At 52.4% G+C, this 22,315-nt stretch overlaps 2 protein-coding genes across 2 annotated transcripts; both read left to right on the top strand.

The window, feature by feature from the left end:
- Positions 1 to 7,789: 7,789 nt before the first annotated feature.
- Positions 7,790 to 11,059, top strand: LIPT2 (lipoyl(octanoyl) transferase 2). The gene is made up of 2 exons (XM_069850029.1): positions 7,790 to 8,225; positions 10,376 to 11,059. The coding sequence occupies exons 1-2, from the start codon at positions 7,790 to 7,792 to the stop codon at positions 10,606 to 10,608; spliced, it is 669 nt and encodes a 222-aa protein (XP_069706130.1). The 3' UTR covers positions 10,609 to 11,059.
- Positions 11,060 to 11,882: 823 nt separating this feature from the next.
- On the top strand, positions 11,883 to 14,403 carry KCNE3 (potassium voltage-gated channel subfamily E regulatory subunit 3). The gene is made up of 2 exons (XM_069883380.1): positions 11,883 to 12,091; positions 13,570 to 14,403. Exons 1-2 carry the CDS (start codon positions 12,044 to 12,046, stop codon positions 13,894 to 13,896), a joined length of 375 nt encoding a protein of 124 aa, XP_069739481.1. The 5' UTR covers positions 11,883 to 12,043; the 3' UTR covers positions 13,897 to 14,403.
- The last annotated feature ends 7,912 nt before the right edge of the window (positions 14,404 to 22,315 follow it).

Below are 22,315 nucleotides of genomic sequence, written 5' to 3' on the forward strand. Positions count from 1 at the left end.
TTATTTAGTTATATAGTTTATATATATATATATATAGTTTATTTATATATATATATAGTTTATATATATACCTGGTTATATAGTTAACATACCTGTAAATTTACACTTTTCACCTTCAGGGCACAGTGTGTGCCTTGGTATTGCAGTGTGGTTTGAGGGAAAGAATTAATTTGTTCTAGCTGAGGATTTATTTTGTTAATTAAAATGCCATGAGATCTGGTTCTGATCTCACTCACACCTGCTTTATACTCTGAGGTAACTAGATGGGCATAAGTTGGAACAAGAGAGGTTCAGACTGGATATAAATAGAAACTTTTTTCCATGCAGATGGTCAAGCAGTGGGAGAGGGCCCTGGGGAGGTTGATCATCACTATTCTTGGAGATTTTCAAGATAAAGCTCTGGATAAAGCCCTGAGCAACCCAGACCAATCTCAGAGCTAACACTGCTTTGCACAGCAGGTTGTACTTAAGACCTCCTGAGGTCCCTTCTGACCTGAACTATAATCTTACGAGCCTCCACGATCCTGTTTTGCAGCATGGAAATGGGAGAAGCAGCAGGTCTCTAGTATGGAAGAAAAGAGATGGAAGGGTAGGAGCTTCATTAATGCCTGAAGATTTATGCCGTTGCTCTTTGCATTCAGAATCTAGAAGCGTTTAACAAATAAAGGCAAACACAATTGTTTCCACGTGATACATGAGCATCTTATAATTCCTAACTAGTTTCTTCCCTACTCTAGGTCTTTAGTTTGCACAGCTTATGTCTCTCCCAGCTCATTTTCCAACAGAAGGTCACCAAGTGCAAGGAAAAAGGATCATCTGAAGAAGTCATTCTAGAGGGATTCATCCCAGCACTTCCTGCCCTGCTGCACAGCACTCTGGCTGCGTGAGAGAGGTGATGCAAGAGTGACCTGCTAGCTCTGCAGTAAATTAGATGGCATTTGGGGCTCTTGTGCACCCCAGTGCTACATGCGATCCTCTGCTGAAGGCAGAGCAAGCAATGGTTTGTTAGAGGGGATGTCTGAAAAGATTGCCCAGACCACACTAAACTGACTGTGAGGAAGGATGAGGAGCAGGGAGGGTGGGAGGTGGTGGCCTCAGTTCAGAGGAGCTGACCTTGACCCACAGAAGTCCTGGTGGAGTGAGGAAGAGCCAGCAGAAATCAGTGTTCCAAGCTAGTAAGACAGAGGCAGCCATCACATTGCTATCTGAAAGGATGCTGTGGTGGGTTCGTGGCCTCTAAGTCCTGCTTTAGCTCTGATTTGAAGAAAAAGGCAGTGCCTCGGACCCATACCTGTTGCTCGTGATGCCAGACCTTCTCTCCTTGTGACACACAAATAGCAAGCACACAGACAGCACAAACTGCAAACCTGCACCTGAATGCAGCAGAATGCAACCAGTCTTTCATATTTTTTAAGAATATTATTGATTTAAATATGACTAGAACAGCAACTGGTGTGAATCTATGGGTCCCAGTAAAAATGGAGTGGGTCTCTGAGGTGTCTTCTCAAACAAGTTTCCTTTGTTACCACTGCAGCTCGCAGCTCCCAGACAAACATTTATGGGTTCAACTGCTCCTTGCCACAGAAAGCAAAAGAATCAGGCCCAGCACCTGACAGTTGGAATAAATGATCTTTTTGTCTGGTTTGGTGCCTGAAATAAGACCTTTTGAAAAAGGCAACTGCTTCAAAGCAGAAATAACTTCTCTTGGGGGATTAATCCCAGGAAAACATTCTGAACAGGCAGGGTTTTGGCAGCAGAAAGGGAAGACAGAAGGAGTGGCAATTTTTACAGCCCCACTGTCACTTTTTCAAATTTCTTTGCATAAGGCACAAAGAGAACAGCATCAAATCGAAGGCACCTCGAAATACATGTTCAGTAGAGATAAAAATGAAATAGCTGGGACTGGGATGTGAAGAACTTTGCTTACCAGGATTGTAGCACCAAGCCTTGCTAGGTTAGCCATTAGCACGCACTTCTGTTTTCATAACATTAATTCCTGCCCGGTCTCTGCTAATTTTATTGATCCTCTGTCCACATCAGTCCCTGCCTGCATCGGTTCCTGCCTGAACTGTGAATGCTGGAGTGGTGTAGTCTGGCACAGAATCTGCAGTGGTCACAGAGCTGCAGGCACTTGGTTCGGGACCGGGTTCTCCTCCTGGTCCTGAGTTGCGGCACCACCAGGACTGCATTATGATATCTCTCTGCCTGTTTTCCCACTGGTAAAATGGATTCCGGTCTCCATGGTAAAACATTTTGAGATTTATCGATACACACTAGCTCTACATTTTTCTTCCGCTGTTGTGTTAACTCTGAAATTTAAGCTTCAGCTCTCCCAAGGTATGAAAAGCAGAGAGTCAACAAAACAAGGGTACTTCAAAAGAGCTGCATTTCTAAAGGACACACTGACAAGCAGATTTGACTCCCAGATGCTGGAGATATGTAACAACCTAGCAACTGACCTGAGCAACTTCTGCTCTTGCCTCTTGAGTCAGAGGCCGTGTGAAAGTGCATGGGAAAGTTATAAATCTAGCAAAATTTGAGGCTTGGCTCTATGTGTGATTTGTACCAAATTCACTTGGGTCAGGTAGCCAAACAGAAGCTATTTAATACGGCAGATGAAGTTTGTAGTGTTTTCAGAGCACACAACTAGAAGGTAAAACACCCTCAGGGCACTAAGACGGTTGTCCCTTGCAGCCAGCCTTGCTCTAATCTCTACACATCTCTACTGCAGCTCTGGAGACACATCATCGAATCATAGAATCACAAAAGGGTTTGGCTTGGAAGGGACCTCCAAATATTATCCAGTTCAACTCCCTTGCAATAAGTAGGGACATCTTCAACTTGATCAGGTAGACACAGCCCTGTCTTAAATGTTTCCAGGGATGGGGCATCTGCCACCTCTCTGGGCAAACTGTGCCAGTGTTTTACCACACTCAGTGTGAAAGGGGAAGGTGACCTCTGACTGGGTGACTGGCCAGCAGCTGGGGGCAAACTAGAGTTGAGAGCATCTTCATCGGCTCAATGAAGGCCAAACAATGCGTCCAAGCTTTGTGAGTGGAAACACCAGCTTCTAGTGGCGTGGGAAGCTCGGAGGAGCACAGCTGCCTGCCATGCTGACTCCAAGACGGGTCAAAAGATGACAACCACTGGGAGAAGCACGAGCAACACAGAGACTCACACTGGCTCTGACCCACCTCCGCAGGCACAGCACGTAGCTTCCTTAACTACTTCCTTAATGAACCCTATGGCGCATGCAGCCCAGAGCATAGCCTTACATGTGCGTTTACTTGGTTTTTTTCTCCTTTGTCACAGCTTCAGAGGACGTGGTTTTTTTTCAGTCAATGAATAGATGGGAGGCAGGAGTAGTTCTGCCTACAAGTCACGTCCACTGAGATCCTGCCTGAATGAACTAGAGATCTCAGCCTGAGTGATTCCCTCACAGCACTTTTAGGGAAAGATTTAACATGGAATAAGATTTAGTGTAAATGTTTGTCCTTCCAAATAAATGCAAGTGGCTGGTTCTTGCAGGAATTGTATGATGCTAGTGTCCTGTAAAGGAAACTTGGCTGACCCTTAGACGTTACTGTACAGGAACCTGCAGGCATGCAACTGCTGTAACGGGAATCAAGGAAAAGCAAGCCGACAGCTTGAGGCTTCCCAGCACCATGATGGGAGACCTCCCCATCACTGGAGATCTTAGAGACCCAGGTGGATGTCAGTGAGGATGGCCAGCCAGGATCAAATCCCACCAGGCAAGGGCAATGGAGAAGGTAGCCTCTGACCTCCCTCCAGCCTTATGGGAGAGGGAAGGCAGGCAGTGACAGTTCCAGAACCACAGTCAGGGATGCACCAATGCCTTTGGGACAGGTTTTATCTTCTGAACTTGTGTAGCCCATAGCATGGCTGGGCTGTAGTCTGAGCTTTGAACTCCTCTATGCTTCAAATAATCCTTGTTATTAGTACCTACAAACAGGGCAGAGTTGGTCCCACTTCTGGGGTGGCCCTTGAGTAAAATTTGCTTAAAAAAAAAGAGTTTTGCTCAAAGCCTTGGGGCTACATGGGAAGGAAGTTGCTGTTGCTGTACCTGGAGGTGCAAGGGCAAGCCCAGACTTGGCACTCTGCTCCTGGCTCTGCCTGTGATTCCGGGACAGCTCTGTCACCAACCTGTGGCATCTCAGCCTTGCCAAAGTCAACAGGAATTCTGTCCCGGACTTAACTGAAGCCAAGATGTTGCCCTTCGCATCCGCCTGTAGCTCTCTGTGAACTGTAACAATACCTTTTGCCAGGCACCTGTTTCACAGCCACCACCTTTGTCCTCCCCTTCCCTTCCTGCTATTAAACCCTGACTTGCATTAGCTCTAAAGATCCCCATGGGAGGCTTTTGTGCCGGAAAAATGAGCTCTTTAATCAAAGCAATTGGTGAGAATTCAAGATGCTATGTTAAGGTTTGAGGTACCTGAAGGAAAGATAGGGCAGAACAGCAAATTACCCTATAATGAAGAAAAAAACCCCAGCACTTCAAAACCACTCAGACCCTGATAGGATAAAATGTGAGCCATCTGTGACTCCTGTCCATACACATTTCCTCTTTGCTTCAAAAGCAGGATACTGACAGTAAATACCCCAGCAATGAAACCACGCTCTTCTCTGTCATCTTATCTACGAGGAACCCAGATCTATTACACAAAACTCTCCTTGTCTTACGCATGCAGTGGCACAGCAAGCCAAAAAGGAAGAGCATTTGGCTTTGATCTCCAGGCAAGAAGTTGATGCTTAATCATAAAAAAAGGAAATAACTCGATGCACACACAACGTTGGTGCAAAATATGAGTCTCTCCTGACAAAGGCAGCAATCCTGAAGCTGGTGATTGAGGTGATGATCCCACCCAAATCAAGCCAGGTGCTGCTCTGTGTGCTCAAATATAAGCTGACACAATGACCCAGTGGGGTTTATGGTGTTTTTGCCCCCTTGTTTTGTTTCCCCAGGCTGTATTTATTTTATCAGCCATTATAGCGCTCATTCATTTTCATCAAGAAAATGAGTAAACAAAGGGAAGTGCCTTCCCTTCCTTGCAAATACCCGCACAGAAGTGAACACTGATGTCAGATGACGGCTGAATTACCTGCAGTGGCCAAGGACAGATTACCAGCAAGGCGTATTTTTGATAAAAACAAGAGTTTATCAACACAGACGGTTGCTCTATAAAATCAAAACACACTTTCACACGCTTAGTCCAGTTGATAACTTGGTCTGGGAACAGCTTGCTTGGGTTTTAATGGTTGACTCATTAGTGATCCGACCAGACTGCGGTATTTTCTACATTTGTAATAAAAAATCAATGTGAGAACATTTTATCGCATGGTGAGTAATTACTGTGCAGATCAGTGCTTTAGCAGTACAATAACTTTATTTACAGTCCATGACCTTGAGGTGTCACCCCAGAATCCCAATTTTACCCCATTTTGAGTAGGTCTGTGATTGCCCAGCCCACCAGGCTGCCCCATCCATGTGCCCTGCCCATACCCCACTTGCCACTGGTGCGTTGTCCCCTGACCTCTCCCTTTCTCCCCTCACCCCCGGTGTGCTGTGCCCCACACCCTATGGCAACAGGGGCTCTGTCTCTGCTCCCCGTGCCCTTCCTGCAGCCCTAGGCCCTATCAGCCACCTCCAGCCCCCTGACCTCATCCTCATGCTTTATCCCCCCTCCTTAGGCCCCAGCTCCTATCTTTAACCCTGTCCCTGGCAAAAAAAAACCCCAACCCTATTCCCAGCATCCTATCCCCCATCCCCATCCTTTTCTTCTATCCTGCACTGCAGACTCCATTCCCTGTTCCATGTCTCGGGCCATGTCCCGTCCTCCATGCCCCAGTCTCAACCACCGTTCCTTATCACCCTGTCCCCATGTCCTGTGCCTGTCCCCTCTCCCCATCATCTGTGCCTGTCCCCTGCCCTCCATCTCTGTCCCCTCTCCCTTATCCTCCGTCCCTATCTCCCATCCCTGTCCCCCACCCCCGTCCCCTGTCCTCCATCTCTATCCCCTCTCGCCTTGATGTAAGAAGTAGTTACTATTACAAAACTTGGAATATTTGATTTAAGCTAAAGTACAGTTAAGTTTTGTCTAAACAATTGTGTTTTTTGAAAGTTAGACAGAATGTCCTTCTGATAGCATGTTTTCTTTCAGAGTGTTTTTCCCAGACATTGTTCATTCTTTGAAGATGATAACATCTTGTGTGAAGTATGATCTGTGCTGAACAGACGTCTCTTCCTCTGCAATCACCTCTGTTTGTGCTACTTTCCTATCTTAAGGTCAAGCAGAGAGCTGGAGCCAGCTCCAAATGAGCAGGAGTTTTGACTGTTGTGAAGTTGATCATAACATTAAAATTAGACCTTGGAAAGTAACAGAATATATATAAGATTTCTGGGAAAATTTATATACATGCATGTAAATGGAAAATATATTCTGCATCCAGCTTTTTTCTGGTTGCACATGACTGAGGGAGATTGCTCCCTCCTGTTGCCCAGGCCTGATAAAGGATGCTTGCTCCAAAACTAGTCTTGGAGAGTTTTATTAGCCAGCATTTTCAGTATCACCTGAACCCGCACCTCTGTCCCCCATCCCATCTTCCATCTCTATCCCCTCTCTACCTCTACCTCTACCTCTCTATCTATGTCTATGTCTATGTCTATGTCTATGTCTATGTCTATGTCTATGTCTATGTCTATGTCTATGTCTCTGTCTCTCTATATCTCTGATGCTCTGTGTCTCTCTCTACCTCTATCTCTAATTCTCTCTCGCTGCCTCTATCTGTATATATCTCTCATCTCCCTCTCTCTCTGTCTCTCTCTCTCTATATATTTGTCTCTATATCTCTGTCTCTGTTGCTCTGTCTCTCTCTATCTGTATATATCTCTGTCTCCATGTCTGTCTCTACTTCTCCGTCTCTGTCTGTCTCTATCTCTATGTCTCTGTCTCTCTCTGTATGTCTCTATATCTCTGTCTCTGTCTCTGTCTCTCTATATCTCTATCTCTAATTCTTTCTCTCTCTGTCTATCTGTATATATCTCTGTTTCTGTTGCTCTCTCTCTATCTGTATATATCTCTGTCTCTATGTCTCTGTCTCTACTTCTCCGTCTCTACGTCTGTCTCTATCTCTATGTCTCTGTCTCTCTCTGTATGTCTCTCTCTCTTTATCTCGGTCTCTATATCTATATCTGTCTCTCTCTATCTGTATATCTCTACCTCTAATTCTCTCTCTGTCTGTCTGCATATATCTCTGTCTCTACTTCTCTATCTCTGCCTATATCTCTCTCTCTATAGGTCTTTGTCTCTATGTCTCTCTATCTCTGTCTTCATATACATACTCTATCTGCACAGATCTCTATCTCTATACCTGTCTCTCCCTCCCTCTCCCTCTCCCTCCCCCTTAATGTCTATATATCTCTGTCTCTGTCCGTACCTGTATATATCTCTATCTCTATCTCTATCTCTATCTCTATCTCTATCTCTATCTCTATCTCTATCTCTATCTCTATCTCTATCTCTATCTCCATGTCTCTGTTGCTGTCTCTCTCTACATCTGTCTCTGTCTCTCCGTCTCTACCTCTAGCTCTGTCTCTATCTCTCTGTCTGTCTGTATGTCTCTATCTGTCTCTCTCTCCCTATCTGTATGTATCTCTATTTCTACACCTCTGCCCCGTCCGTGCCTCCCTCCCCCTTCCCCTCTCCCTCTGTCACCGCCTCTGTCCCTCCCCTCCCCGCCCCCTCTCCCCGCCGCCCCGCCCCCCGCCATGGCGGCCCCGCCGGTGCGCGCGCTGCGCCTGGGGCTGTGCCCGTACGCGGCGGCGGTGCGCGCGCAGGAGCGGTGCGTGGCGCGCGCGCGGGGCGGCGCGGAGAGCGTGGTGCTGAGCGAGCCGGCGGGGCCCGTGTTCGCGTGGGGCCTGCGGGGCGCGCCGGGCGCGGCGGCGGCGGCGGCGCTGAGGGCGCGGGGCGCGGGGCTGGCGGCGGCGCGGCGCGGCGGCCACATCACCTTCCACGGGCCCGGGCAGCTGCTCGCCTTCCCGGTGCTCGACCTGCGGCGGCGCCGCCTGCCGCTGCGCGGGTACGTGGCGGCGCTGCAGGCGCTGGTGCTGCGGCTCTGCCGCCGCCTCGGGCTGCCCGCCGCCCGCGCGCTGCCGCCGCCCCTCACCGGCGTCTGGGTGGGCGACAGCAAGCTCTGCGCCATCGGTGAGCGCGGGGGGCACCGGGGGGGGGTGCATTGGGGGGTGTGCGTTGGGGCTGGGTGTGCGTGGGGGGTGTGCCTTGAGGGGTGTGCATTGAGGGGTGTGACTTGAGGGGTGTGCGTTGAGGCGTGTGCATTGAGGGGTGTGAATTGAAGGGTGTGAATTGAGGGGTGTTCATTGATGGATGTGAATTGAAGGGTGTGCGTTGAGGGGTGTTCATTGAAGGGTGTGCGTTGAGGGTTGTGCAAATTGGGGGTGTGTGCACCGGGGTGTGTGCATGCATTGATGGTGTGCATGCATTGAGGGGTGTGCATGCATTGAAGGAGGTGTGTGCATTGAGGGGTGTATGTGCATTGGGGGGGTGTGCATTGGGGGGCCGCATTGTGAGAGTGTGCATTGGGGAGGGCACACGGGGACTGTGAGTGCTGGGTGTGCGAGGGGGCAGGTGTGAATGTGAGAGTGTGTATGTGTATTGGGGTGGCATGGGGATGCGTGTGCATTAGGGGGTGTGCATGGGGTGGCACAGGGGCAGCTGTTCACTCAGGGGTGTCTCTGTGCATTGGGGGGCACAAGGGTGGTTGTGCGCTGGGGGTTGTGTGCATTGGGGAGTGTGAAGGGGGGCATGGGGGTGGGTGTGCGCTAGCGAGGTGGGGAGGAATGAGGGTGGCTGAGGGCAGGGGTGCACTGTGGGTGTGTGTGCATTGTGGAGGGCACAGGTGGGTGTGAGCATTGAGGAGTGTACGGAGGCGTGGGAGGGTGTGTGTGTGTGTGTGTGTATGTGTATGTGTGCTCTGAGGGGGGGCACAGGGACAGGCTGGCACCAGTGTGTTTGTATGTGACATGGTGGGGATGTGGGCATTGAGGGGTGTACATGGGGGCGTGCATGCACCAGGGTGTGTGTGTACTGGGGTGTGCATGGGGACAGCTGTGCACCAGGGGGTGTGCAGGGGGGTAGTCATGGTCCAGGGGCTGTGCAGGGGGGCACTCATGCACGGGGAGGGTGCATTGGGGTGTGCATGGGGGTAGACATGCACTGGAGGGATTCAGTGGGGGATTGCACGGGGGCAGCTGTGCACCAGTGGCATGCACGGGGGTAGATATGCACGGGGAGTGCGTTGGAGGTGCGCAGGGGTAGATATACATGGGGGGGTGCTTAGAGGGGAGCATGGGGGTAGCTGTGTTCCAGTGGGATGCACGGGCCGGGGGTGTGTACTGGGGACATGCATGGGGGCAGACATGCACCGGGAGTGTGGGCACTGGCATGTTTGAGCATTGGGGAGTGTGCACGGGGCTGGATGTGCATGGGGAACACATGCACTGGGGCAGGCATGCACGAGGCTGTGTGCACTGGGGGGTTTGCACTGGTGTAGGCATGCACTGGGGGGGACACCAGGAGGATATGTGCACTTGGGGGATGCATACTGGAGGGGAGAGCATGCACTGGGGGTTTGCACTGGGGCATGCACAGCAGTAGATGTGCACTGGAAGGGCAATTGTGCATTGGGTGGGTGCATACCAGGGAGGGCATGCAAGGGGAGGGGACAGGGGATGTGTACCAGGGAGGCTGTGCTCAGGGACAGGTACAGCATGAAGAAGGGTGCACTGGGGACAGTATGGACAGAGGGGCATGCACTGGTTGGGGAGGCACAAGGGAGTGTGCACTGAGGGTGGGGGGCAGCACGAGTTTGGGCCCCTGTAGCCCAGCCAGGGCCTTGCGCCCGGTACTGGGTGCCTGCAGCCTGATCCCCAGCCTTGCCCTGTTCCCCTGACCCAGTCCTTACCCCCTGTGCCGTTCCCCCCTCAAGCCAGGCAGGCCCTGCACTGCAGTCCTGTGTCCTGCAGCTCTTCCTGGAGCCCTGCTCCCCCAGCCGCGTCCTGCAGCCCAGACCCCCATTTGCACTGCAGGCCCCTGCCCGAGCCCACCTGGAACCCCAGTGGTGGAGGTGCTGGGGGACACGGGGCTAAGTGGAGGGAGCTGCACCCCATCTGCCCCAAATCTGGGGAGTCTGTCTGTAGGTTAAGGGTTTTCCCTGGCAGAAGTGGGGAGCATGATATACCAGGGGTGGGCAGGTTATAGTGGCCTGAGTAGTGCAGTCTGACACCGGGGTGTCCCTGGGAACAGGCACTGACGCTTGGGTGCTTTGGCTCCCACAGGGGTGCACTGTGGCCACTACATCACCTCCCATGGCCTGGCGCTGAACTGCTGCACTGACCTCAGCTGGTTTGACCACATCGTCCCTTGTGGGCTGGAGGGAAAAGGTGTCACCTCGCTGAGCCGTGAGCTGGGGCAGCATGTCACCGTTGATCAAGTCCTCCAGCCCTTCCTCGACTCCTTCCAGGAGGTGTTTCAATGCACCTTGGTCTTTTCGGAAGACCCCGAGGACTAGAGAGCCACAACCTATCAGCAAGGTGTTTTGGCAAACTTGACATGACCAACAACGGTGTGACAGCCACATGAGGCTTTATTGTGAGATGAACTCTCATGCCTTTGCTTATAGACAGTGTGTGAATGGTGGCACAGAATTTTGGACTGTTGCTTAAACATTGAATCCTCTGTGGGGGCTGCTCTTTCCAGCCCCAAAGGTCTCCATCCGTCAGCTGAGACCTCCAAGGGTACCATGTCCCCCATCATTTGCTGAGGAAATGCCCAAACAGTCACTGTTGTGTTTTGGTTTTTTTTTTATTTCCTACCTCTCGCTGTCAAAACATCCAAAATCTGGGTGAACACTCTTACACCCGTTGGACAAGAGGAAGAGGGACTGGTTGGTTAATCGTCCTTCCTCACCACTGTGTAAAAAGAGGCAGATTTTCTATAAAGATTGTTCCTGGAAGCTTTGACTGCTGATCCTTTGCTCATTTATTTACCCCAAGACCTTATGAATAACGACCTTTTTCTCACCGTGACCCTGGAGAAATCCTCCCATGGGAAAGATCCTTGCCGTGATGCTGAGACAGGTGGAAAAAATGTTGATAAGAGGCTGTAAAAGGTGAATAAATGGAGCAATGCCAGTGTGATGGGAATGCAGGAGGAGGAGGGGAAGGGGTTGGCCTACCACAGGAGGCACAGCTGTCCCAGAGCCTGTGGGAACACACTGAAGCGATGAGCCATCACAGCCAGGCGGTGGGGACCTGCTCCAAGTGGGTCTGTGGTGCTGGAGGAGCTGCTGCCGTGGTTGGTGCAGGTGGTGCTGGCTCTTCCGAAATGGCTGCCCCGGCTGCTGGGGTTCTCAGCAGCTGTCCCAGAGGAGGGGATGCAGCCACCCTGGGGCTGCAGTGGGACGGGTGTCCGTGCCCATCTACACAAACCCATCAGTAGACACAAACTCATTTTAATCAACCAGTTTCTTAAGGAGTAAGAAGCCAGCCTGAGACGAGCTCCCCAGCGCTGCCTGCCACCCGTTCGGGATGGTTGTCACTCTCCAGGAGCAGCAGTGCCCAGTCTGGGCTCCCGGGAACCTTCCCCCGCTGGTGTGCAGCACGGCGGGCGGGCAAGGATGCAGCTGGGAGCAAGGGGGCTGGAAAAGTCCCGGGGGTGGGCGATGGGGAGGGAGAACCCCAATTGGTGGGGCCGGGTTGGGTCCCGGGGAGGAGGCGAGCGGGGACGGAGGAGGGACAGGAAAGCGTGGCCAGCAGCGTGTGCCGGGAGGGAAAGGCAGGGGCCGGCTCTCCCGGCCCCATCAGGCTTCTGGCACACGGCCCTTGGGGCTGGGGACGAGCTGGTGTCCCGGTGCGGGTGGCTCTGGCGGGTGGCTCTGCCCCGGGAAGGGGAGGAGGCTGCGCGGCACTCCCAGCCCGTCCCGCATCCCTCGCCGCCGCCCCGCGATGCTGCAGTCCCGGCTCAGCCTGGCGGCAGCGCAGGAACCACCCTGGGTGAGTGCGATCCCCCTTCCCAACCCGCTGTCCCCACCAGCTGTCCCCTTCCCCGCACCCTTGAGTGAGTGCGATCCCCCCTTCACACCCCTCTGTCCCCACCAGCTGTCCCCATCCCTGCACCCTCGGATGAGTGCGATCCCCCTTCCCACCCTGCTGTCCCCACCACCCATCCCTGCACCCTCGGGTGAGTGCCACCCCCCTTCTCACCCTGCTGTCCCCACCACCCATCCCCACACCCTTGGGTGAGTGCGATCCCCCCTTCACACCCCTCTATCCCCACCAGCTGTCCCCTTCCCCGCACCCTCGGGTGAGTGCCACCCCCCTTCCCACCCCGCTGTCCCCACCACCCGTCCCCTTCCCTGCATCCTCCCCATCACGGTGTCTCCCCGTGCTGTACCCCATCTGTGGGTCCCCTCCTGGGATAAACCCAGGTCTCGTCCGGAATCCTTAATCTCTCAAATTCAGCCTCCTTCTGCTTCGAACTTGCTTCTAAGTCAGGAAGACAGCCGGGTCTGAGCCCGTCCCCGTGAGCTTGTGGCTGCTCAGCCCCTTCTTCCTCCTTGCTTCCCGGGGTTTCCTCCTGGGAGGTGCAGCTTGGCTTTGGGTGACCCTTTCTGGGGGTCTGTGCGTAGGGCAGAGCTGCAGGCGCGGATGCTCGGGAGTGGGGGGCGTGGGGTGGATACTCTAGGGGATGACAGTGGTTTGTGGGGCTAGTGTGTCCTGGAGAACGGTGCATGTGGGTGCCCGTGTCCTGATGTTCCTCTCTGTACACACCTGCTCAGAGGCCCCGGTGAGGCAGGGGGGTTTGTGAGGGTGCAGAAGACACATGGGGTCCAGGGTGGGCTGGCAGAAGGGCACCACGTCCCAGGAGGTGTCAGAGGGGGTCTGGGACCCGTGGGGAGGGAAATGCCCTGGGAGGTTTAGGGCAGCGTCCCCTTGGGATGGGTCCACAGGGGTGTTTGGGGAGCTGTGCCACCTGGCTAGGACCAATGGGGAGAAAACAGGGCTCCCACTTGCTCACACCAGTGGGCTTGATGCACGGCAGGATGAATCCCAGAGCTGTTTTGTAGGGTGGGATATCCCAGCCTCTCCTCCCCTCCCGGGTCATCTATGTGCTGGCTTCGCACCCTGCTAGTGTGCAGGACAGGGGTAATGCCTGCCCTCCCCACACATCCCTGGGTAAAGCAGGCTTTGAACCCAACCATCCCAGCCCCCTGGAACAGCTGTGTGTCCCCTTTTGGCCCCAGGCATCGGGAGGAGAGGGGACAGGCAGCTGCCTTGAAGTTCCAGGGTCTTTATCCTGTCTACAGGAGTGAAATTTGAGGAGGGAGCTGTTGCAAATACAAAGGGCTTCTATGCTTGCTGAGTGGCAGAGGAGGTGCTTCAGGGACCATTTTGGGGTCATTGTTGGGTCTGGCAGGGACACTGCTGCCATGGGGGCAGCCCCAGCTGAGCCTCCCTGTCCTCCCCCACAGCCTGAGGACATGGAGGAAGACAACCGGTTGGAGACCTGGTACCAAAGCCTCCAGGCAGTACTTAATGCTTTGAACCAGACGCTGCAAGGGGGCATCTTCTGCCCCACCGACCGTCCTGCCACCACCACGGCTGCTGCACGCAACACCAGTGCCCCCCCGGGCCACTCCAGCCGTAATGACAACGCCTACATGTACATCCTCTTCGTCATGACGCTCTTCGCTGTCACGGTGGGGAGCCTCATCCTGGGCTACACCCGCTCCCGCAAAGTGGACAAGCGCAGCGACCCGTACCACGTCTACATCAAGAACAGGGTCTCCATGATCTGAGCCTGGCACTGATGTCTTGTACCCCAGGAGCTGGTGGGTTTGGGGTCATGTTGCTGCTACGCAGCCTGCTGCTTGTGGGATGGGGCAGCGCTGCCGGCCAGCCTGGCCCCAAAGCTGTTGGGAAAACCCCTCCAGTGCCCCCATGGAGGTGCTCAGCCCCAGAGTGAGCAGCTCAGGGATGTCCTGGCTGGGCAACGGCTCCCGCCTCGCAGGAGCTGGTAGGGTGTGACCCGCAGGCAGGTCCTGGTCCCACAGACCTGTCTTGGCTGAACCCCTGGAGATGGCAGAGTCAGCTCCTGTCTCACTGTGTCTCGCTGGTACTGGCAGGGGCCTTCAAGGAGAAAAATTCACCATTTTCTTGCTCAGATTGGCCACCGTTGATCTTAGTGGGCTAACAGCAACTGTGACATGGCTTGTGGGCTTTTCTGGTGCTAAAACCCTGTAATTCTTGAGCTGGGCTGGGCCCCGCTTTTCTGATTTGGGAATTAAATGAGGTGGTGGTTTCCAGTGGGGTCGTGTTTGGCTCTTCTCTGAGCAAACTCAGTGTTGGGCGTGATCCGTTACCTCTGTGCCAGGGCACTGCCCTGACTGCTGCAGCCTGAGGGATGCTGTAAGGGCTAAACCTCCTCCCTCTGTGCTGCCAAGAGGGCATCAAGGGCAACCCCTTGGTGGCATTGTAGCCCCCATCCCAGGACATGAGATGCTTTCTCCCTGCCACTGGCTGGGGTGCATCCCTTGAGCCATGGGCACATGCTGCGAGCACAGCCTGAGCCTGCCCAGAGGCATCCGGCTCCGAACGTCCCTGAAGGTCTCTCCCGGCGGTGATGGCGAAGTTTTTCCTGCTTCCTTCCTGCTGTCGGCTGTAGCTTTGGCCTTTTGTACCACAGGTCCCAAATGTGTTTTCCATGGGGCGAGGGTGCAGTGGCAGACAGGAAGGGGATGTTCTTGGGTCCTGATGACCGGGTTTGGGACTGGCCTATGGGGTGGCCAGTGTCCAGCACAGCAAATGTTCCCACCCTTCAAAACAAGCTGGAGGGCAGCATCAGTGACCCAGTTCCTAGTACGCCTTAAGCTGTTAATAATCATGGAATCATAGAACAATTTGGGTTGAAAGGGACCTTAAAGATCATCTACTTCCACCCTCTCTGCCACGGGCAGGGACATCCCACTATATAAGGTTACCCAAGGCCCCAACCAACCTGGCCCTGAACACCTCCAGGGATGGGGCAGCCACAACTTCCCTTGGCAACCTGTTCCAGGGTCTCACCGCTCTCATGGTGAAGAAATTCTTCCTAGTGTCTATTCTAAATCTGCCCTTCTCCAGTTCATACCCGTAACACATAATGACATAATAATGTCTTTAATTGTAGCTGGATTAGCTGGCCCATAGGGGACTTTCTGCCTGCATTCAAAGGTTAAACAAGGCTGTGATGCCTGAGCCCGGTGACGCCAAACCCTAATCCAAAAAATAATACCGGATGTGAGAGCATTTGGGGTAGGGCTGGAAGCCTTGGCACCAGGATGGCAGCAGCTCAACAACCAATTCCTGAATTCCCATGCCCTCTACTTGGGCACAAAACCCAAGGCAGAGAGTTTTGGGGAGCCAACGGTGGCTGCTTGCTTTGGGGCTGAGCCCGCTGGGATTTCTGTGCCAGCGATGTGGTGCCAGCGGGGCTCTCCAGGGGTGCAAGGCAAACACCACCAATGTCCCCTGGTGCCTTGCCCAAGAGGGAAGTAGCTCGAGAGACTTCACCATGTTTATCTTGTGGTTTTAGCACTGGGAAAGGAAAATAAACCCTTTATCTGTAAATAAATTGGGAGAATCAGGCCAGGTGGGGACAGCCAAGACAGCAGCCCTCTGCCAGCTTGGTTTGCATAAGCACACACGATGTTCTGGTTTTCTCCACTTCTTCAGTGTTTGTCCTCCTCTAATATCAGCTCCTCTGCTGGGATGAGCTGTGGAGCAGCTACTCGCACCAGGGCCAAGGTGGGTGTCCCAATGATGGGAAGGGTGCTGACTGGTGAGCCTGGTTCTCCAGCCCCCTCTATGATGTCTTCTTGCCTCTCCTTATGGCCACTGTCCCACCTGGGTGGCTGGGACAGATTTGGTGACCACAGAGTCTCTTCTGCTGATGTGACCTAGGGGTGGACAACCCTTTTACAGGGTGACATGTCATAAAAATTGAAAAGAAATGCTATTTTTCCCTCAGCCAGAAGACTAAGGGGGAAAAACCCTTCTGTGAGGCAGCTCCTGATCGTGAAGCCTCGGGCTGGCCACCACCGGGCTCAATGTCAAGGTTCCAGTGCCACCTTGTGGCAGCTGCCTCAAGGTCCCTGTGCCACCCTGGGAGCAGGGGACAGAGCAGCAGCCACTTCCCCTGAAAGACCCACAGCCTGGTTGGGTGTCCCCATGGCACCCATGGCTCCAGGCTGCCTGGTGTCCCCTTAGGGACCTACAGCTCCAGGTTGTCTTGACAAGCTCATCCTCGGCAGGAAGTTGCACTGGGCTGCTGAGGATCACAGAACCACAGAATCACCAGGTTGGAAAGGACCCACCGGATCATTGAGTCCAACTATTCCTATCAACTATCGAACCATATCCCTGAGCACCTCATTCACTGATCTTTTAAATACCTTCAGGGATGGTAACTCAATCATCTCCCTGGGCAGCCTGTTCCAGTGCCCAATGACCCTTTCCGTGAAAATTTATTTCCTGATGTCCAGCCTGAACGTCCCCTGACGGAGCTTGACGTCATTCCCCCTTGTCCTGTCTCCAGCTCCCTCCTCTCTACAACCTCTTTTCAGGTAGTTGTAGAGAGCAATAATGTCTCCCCTCAGCCTCCTCTTCTCCAGGCTAAACAACCCCAGCTCTCTCAGCCGTTCCTCGTAAGGCCTGTTCTCCAGCCCCCTCACCAGCTTTGTTGCTCTTCTCTGGACTCGCTCCAGAGCCTCAACATCCTTCTTGTGGTGAGGGGCCCAGAACTGAACACAGGATTCAAGAAGCGGTCTCACCAGTGGCGAGTACAAAGGGAGAATAACCTCCCTGGACCTGCTGGTCACGCTGTTTCTGATACAAGCCAAGATGCCATTGGCCTTCTTGGCCACCTGGGCACACTGCTGGCTCATGTTCAGTCACTGTCAACCAACACCCCCAGGTCCCTCTCCTCCAGGCGGCTTTCTAGACAGATTTCTCCTAGTCTGTAGCACTGCATAGGGTTGTTGTACCCCAAGTGCAGGACCCGGCATTTGGCCTTATTAAACCTCATGCCATTGGACTCTGCCCAGCGGTCCAGCCTGTTTAGATCCCTTTGCAGAGCCTCCTGACCCTCCAGCAGATTCACACTTCCACCACATCCGCAAACTTACTTAGGGTACATTTGATCCCCTCATCCAGAGGGGATCAAAGACATTGAACAGGGCTGGACCCAGCACTGAGCCCTGGGGAACCCCACTTGTCACTGGCCTCCAGCTGGATCTCACACCATTTACCGCCACTCAGAGGGATGCAGGAAAAGGGGTTACTTGAGAGGACGGCTTTGGGAGCCTCCTGAAATAGGTTTGCTTCAGCTGATGGAGGAAAGATTTTGAGACTAATTAGGTGCTCATCCCAGAGCTCAGAGATTCCTCATGGAAGCTAATGGGATTCTGACCTCACTCCTGTGCTGCAGCCCCAAGAGGAGACGATTTCTAGGTGATACTCATGTGCTTCATTTTAACAGCATTGAAATGCACTCAGGCTCACAGAGAGAAGAGCTGGGGCAGTGCTGGCCTTGGCTGACTCACTAAATCCAACCACGCAAATTGTAGCTGACTTACATTCAGGTTTTAAGCAACTTATCTAGAAAAAAAATAGGATTTATGGGAGGCCAATTTATTTAAGATTATTTTTCTTGGTACGCAGCAATGAAGCATGGGTGAGATGATGTCTGTAGCAGTCGGCCTGCTACTTGGAAAAGGATATTAAAATGTTGTGTGCATGGGAAGTTCAGACTGACCTTGGCTTAGTGAAGCAACGGTAGCATTGCTGGACTGACGGGAATCGCGGAGACCTGTTCCTGGGACTGCTTTGATACTGGGCATTTTGATAAGAAATGCGCAAGGTGAAACAGCAGCAGTGCAAGGACTGATAGCGATGGTATTGATGAGCAATGCCAGTGAGTATCAGTGAATGTTTAGCTAACAACATGAGGTGCCTCCAGCAGATTGTGGGGTGCTGGGTTTGGTAAGTGAATATGCGGCACAGAGGGACTGAGGCATGGAGGGGTGTGTTAAAGGGCAGCTCTTTCTCCCAGGCAGTGGTCAGTGCTCGGTGGGTATTCTGCACGGCCAAAGGAGCCCGTGTGCAGGCAAGGAGTGGCCGCTGGCCTGGGAGGGGCACACTGCTCTCCCATCAGGTGTGCCAAGCCAGGCTCACATATAAGAATGTTTATTTGCAGCACATGGAAGACAGGGGCTGTGATAGGGAAAACTAATGCTGGGAAACATTAAAAAAGAAGTAGGAAGGGAAAGGGAAAGCACTCCTAGTTCATGGCAGGGCAGAGAAGTGCTGGATAACCATCCCTTGCACTGCAGAGGACAGATGCCAGAGGAGCATCCCCTGCAATTCAGCAGATGGACGGCAAAGGAGTATTCCCTGCATTGCAGGTCACAGACACTGGTCAAGCCTCTTCCATGCTGCAGTCCTAACTTCTCCAGGCCTCTCTTGTCCTCCCCATCAGCCGTTCTTGCTGGCTGTGCTCATTGTGCTGGCTGGAGCACTCTGTGATCTGGGGCAGACACTGCAGCACTATTTGGCTGATAGTTTTGGTGGGTAGATACCACCGGGTGATGTTTATTTGCTACTTCAATGAGTGTTAGCTCCTCAGGAGTCCTAACAAGCTATGTTTGTTCCATGCATAGAGTTACAACTAAATACTATGAAGCGAGGGGTGGAAAAGCTAGGGAGGGCATTAAGGACAGTTCATATACATCAGTGGCAATCGCTGCCCACAAGAAATGGGACATGAAGCTGTCTTGATGTCCTGGCTATGCAGATGCAAGGCTGTGGGTGTCAGTGCTACGGGTGTCCAATGAAAGCCCCGTTGCACAGCTCACAGCATCCTATGGAGCAGTTTAAAGCAGTGCCATTACTTATTCATTATTGCCCATCTTCCTCTGGAGGGAGAGCAGAGTTGATGTCCTCCTGCAGGATAACTCAACCAGCCTTGCTTGGAAATGGGGTTGGACATTGCTTGTTCTACCTAAAAAAAAAGATTTTCTGGGAGGTTACAAGGTCGTTATTATGGAAATAGGCTGCTCTCAGACACACACGTCATTCAGGTCAGAATTCCACAGAATCCAAAACACACAGCCATTTCTTCTAATGACCAGTTCCTCCCAGCAAAGACACAGCTTGTTCCTACAGCCTGCCTTGCTGATGGCCATATAGCCTCACTGCTGGAGCAATATTCTTGTTCAGAGGAATGAGAAACAAAAGTGACCAAAGCCAAACAACGTGACCTGTTTTGAAGATCTACAGGAATCGTCATGCAGGGTCGGTCATTTGAAATCCTCTGTGGGCCTTTTTCTCTGTTTTCTCTCATTCTGCTGCATTGAACGTCCATCTGTCTGAGCTGCCTTTCTCACACCAGGCTGGTATCTGATGCTTTAGATAAGGATGCAGGAAACCAAATGATTTATGTCCAGGCATGAAAAACATTTATTCTGCCCCTCTCCATTTTCTTCCTCTCTAAGATAGCCTCCTCTGGCTCCTCTGTGAGGTCGGGTTTGTGTGGTGTTGTCAGCATGGGAAGCATCTCTGCAAAGGCATAGGAAGCACTGGTTCCTGACACCCCTTCTCCAGGGAATGCTCAGCCCAAACACCACCTCTGACGTGTCTATCTTCCTTAAAGCAGCTCTGATGTTTGCTTCTGCAACATTTTTCACTCCTGGTCCTTCATTGAGCAGTGCTGGGTGCCTAACCCGGATCAACCATTTTACAAATTTTTTATTATAGCACAGGATGGAAAAACACAGCATTCAGGAGACTTCAGCTTTCTGAGCCTCTGGGCAGAGCACCATCTCCCTTCCCTGGTGTCCAATACAACAGTGGCCGGCACTTGTAGTGGGATGGCTACCCGGTGTGCTCCCGAACTGGCACTGAGATCTGCCAAGGTAATTAGCGGAGGAGCCCTCAGCAGGCAGAGTCAGGGCTTGGGGCAACATTGGATCCTTTCTACCTGACACCGTGCACTCACAGATAACACATGGCCTCAGCCTCCTTTGCACCGCAGCTGTTCCAGCAACATAGGTCTGTCTGGCTCTCCTTTTTCTACTCCTTTTTTGCCCTTTTCCTCCCCAATTCTCATCCAGATGATGGGAAAGGAAGATCTGAGTTCAGCCTAGCTGAAGGATGATAATCACATGCTGGCATCAAGCCCTAGCAATGTTATCAAATGTTGGGTCATAAAACCAGCTGCTGGGACTGTGCAATCATAAGGCAGTTCAGTTCAGCCTCACTACGCTGTGAGTACCTACAAAACCTGCACCATATGGTGAGAAAAAGCAGCATTTCTTAGTAAACATAAGGGCATCATTTATTTTTGCCAACAATCAGGAAATCCTAGACACCTGGGATCACAGAATCACTAGGTTGGAAAAGACCTCCAGGATCATCGAGTCAAACCATTTCTATCAAACACTAAACCATATCCCTAAGCACCTCATTCACTGATCTTTTAAATATCTCCAGGGATAGTGACTTAACCATCTCCCTGGGCAGCCTGTTCCAGTGCCCAATGACCCTTTCTATGGACATTTTTTTTCTGATATCCAGCCTGAACCTCCCCTGATGGAGCATGACGTCATTCCCCCTTGTCCTGTCTCCAGCTCCCTCCTCTCTACAACCTCTTTTCAGGTAGTTGTAGAGAGCAATAATGTCTCCCCTCAGCCTCCTCTTCTCAAGGCTAAACAACCCCAGCTCTCTCAGCTGCTCCTCGTAGGACTTGTTCTCCAGCCCCTTCACCAGCTTCATTGCTCTTCTCTGGACTCGCTCCAGAGCCTCAACATCCTTCTTGTGGTGAGGGGCCCAGAATTGAGCACAGGATTCGAGGAGCGGTCTCACCAGTGGCGAGTACAAAGGGAGAATAACCTCCCTGGACCTGCTGGTCACGCTGTTTCTGATACAAGCCAAGATGCCATTGGCCTTCTTGGCCACCTGGGCACACTGCTGGCTCATGTTCAGTCGGCTGTCAACCAACACCCCCAGGTCCTTCTCCTCTAGGCAGCTTTCTAGACAGACTTCTCCTAGTCTGTAGCACTGCACAGGGTTGTTGTGCCCCAAGTGCAGGATCTGGCATTTGGCCTTGTTAAACCTCATGCCATTGGACTCTGCCCAGCGGTCCAGCCTGTTCAGATTCCTTTGCAGAGCCTCCCGACCCTCCAGGAGATCGACACTTCCACCCAGCTTAGTGTCATCCACAAACTTGCTAAGGGTGCACTCAATGCCCTCATCCAGGTCATTGATAAAGACATTGAACAGGGCTGTACCCAGCACTGAGCCCTGGGGAACCCCACTTGTCACTGGCCTCCAGCTGGATTTCACACCATTTCCCACCACTCTCTGGTCCCAGCCATCCAACCAGTTTTCCACCCAGGAGAGTGTGCGCCTGTCCAGGCCAGAGGCTGACAGTTTCTGAAGCAGAATGCTGTGAGAAACTGTGTCAAAGGCTTTGCTGAAGTCCAGAAAGACCACATCCACAGCCTTTCCCTCATCCAGCAGCCGAGTCACTTTGTCACAGAAGGCAACTGGGTTAGTTTGGCAAGACCTGCCTTTTGTGAACCCATGTTGACTGGGTCTGATCACCCAGTTCTCTTGCATGTGCTTCATGATAGCACTCAAGATCACCTGCTCCATGACTTTTCCTGGCACTGAGGTCAGACTGACAGGCCTGTAGTTCCCTCCCTGCGACCCTTCTTGTAGATGGGCACAACATCAGTCAGCCTCCAGTCAGCCAGGACCGCTGGAAGATGATGGAAAGGGGGTTGGCAAGCACATATGCCAGCTCCTTCAATATCCTGGGATGGATTCCATCTGGCCCCATTGACTTCTGAGTGTCTTATTGGGCAAGCAAGTCTCTAGAACCTCCTCTTGGATTCTGGGAGCTTTGTTCTGCTCACCTCAGGTACACTCCTTGCAGAAAGTTTTCAGTACAAATTTTCTCAGTTCCACGCAACTCACCCTGTACTTTGAGATTAATGGAGGGAATAAATTGGGGTGAAAAGACTGATTCATACTCCTTTCTTGTTCTGTCACCAGAGGCGATAGGCCCATCACATCTCTCTTCTGCAGATGGATGTGGCTGGACAACTGCTCAGCAGAGCATGCATGTGGGCTATTAATACTTTGAGGGGAGGATTAAAAATAACCAGGTCTGTGCTT

This window comes from Phaenicophaeus curvirostris, chromosome 1 (genome assembly GCF_032191515.1).
Source record: "Phaenicophaeus curvirostris isolate KB17595 chromosome 1, BPBGC_Pcur_1.0, whole genome shotgun sequence".
In the NCBI taxonomy this organism is placed as follows: Eukaryota; Metazoa; Chordata; class Aves; order Cuculiformes; family Cuculidae; genus Phaenicophaeus; species Phaenicophaeus curvirostris.

What these genes read in the sequence shown, in the direction of transcription:
- LIPT2 (XM_069850029.1), top strand. Translation starts at nt 7,790, where the DNA reads ATGGCGGCCCCGCCGGTGCGCGCGCTGCGCCTGGGGCTGTGCCCGTAC. An exon ending in CAGCAAGCTCTGCGCCATCG is followed by an intron (nt 8,226 to 10,375) that starts GTGAGCGCGGGG and finishes TGGCTCCCACAG; the next exon opens with GGGTGCACTGTGGCCACTAC.
- KCNE3 (XM_069883380.1), top strand. Translation starts at nt 12,044, where the DNA reads ATGCTGCAGTCCCGGCTCAGCCTGGCGGCAGCGCAGGAACCACCCTGG. An exon ending in CAGCGCAGGAACCACCCTGG is followed by an intron (nt 12,092 to 13,569) that starts GTGAGTGCGATC and finishes CCTCCCCCACAG; the next exon opens with CCTGAGGACATGGAGGAAGA.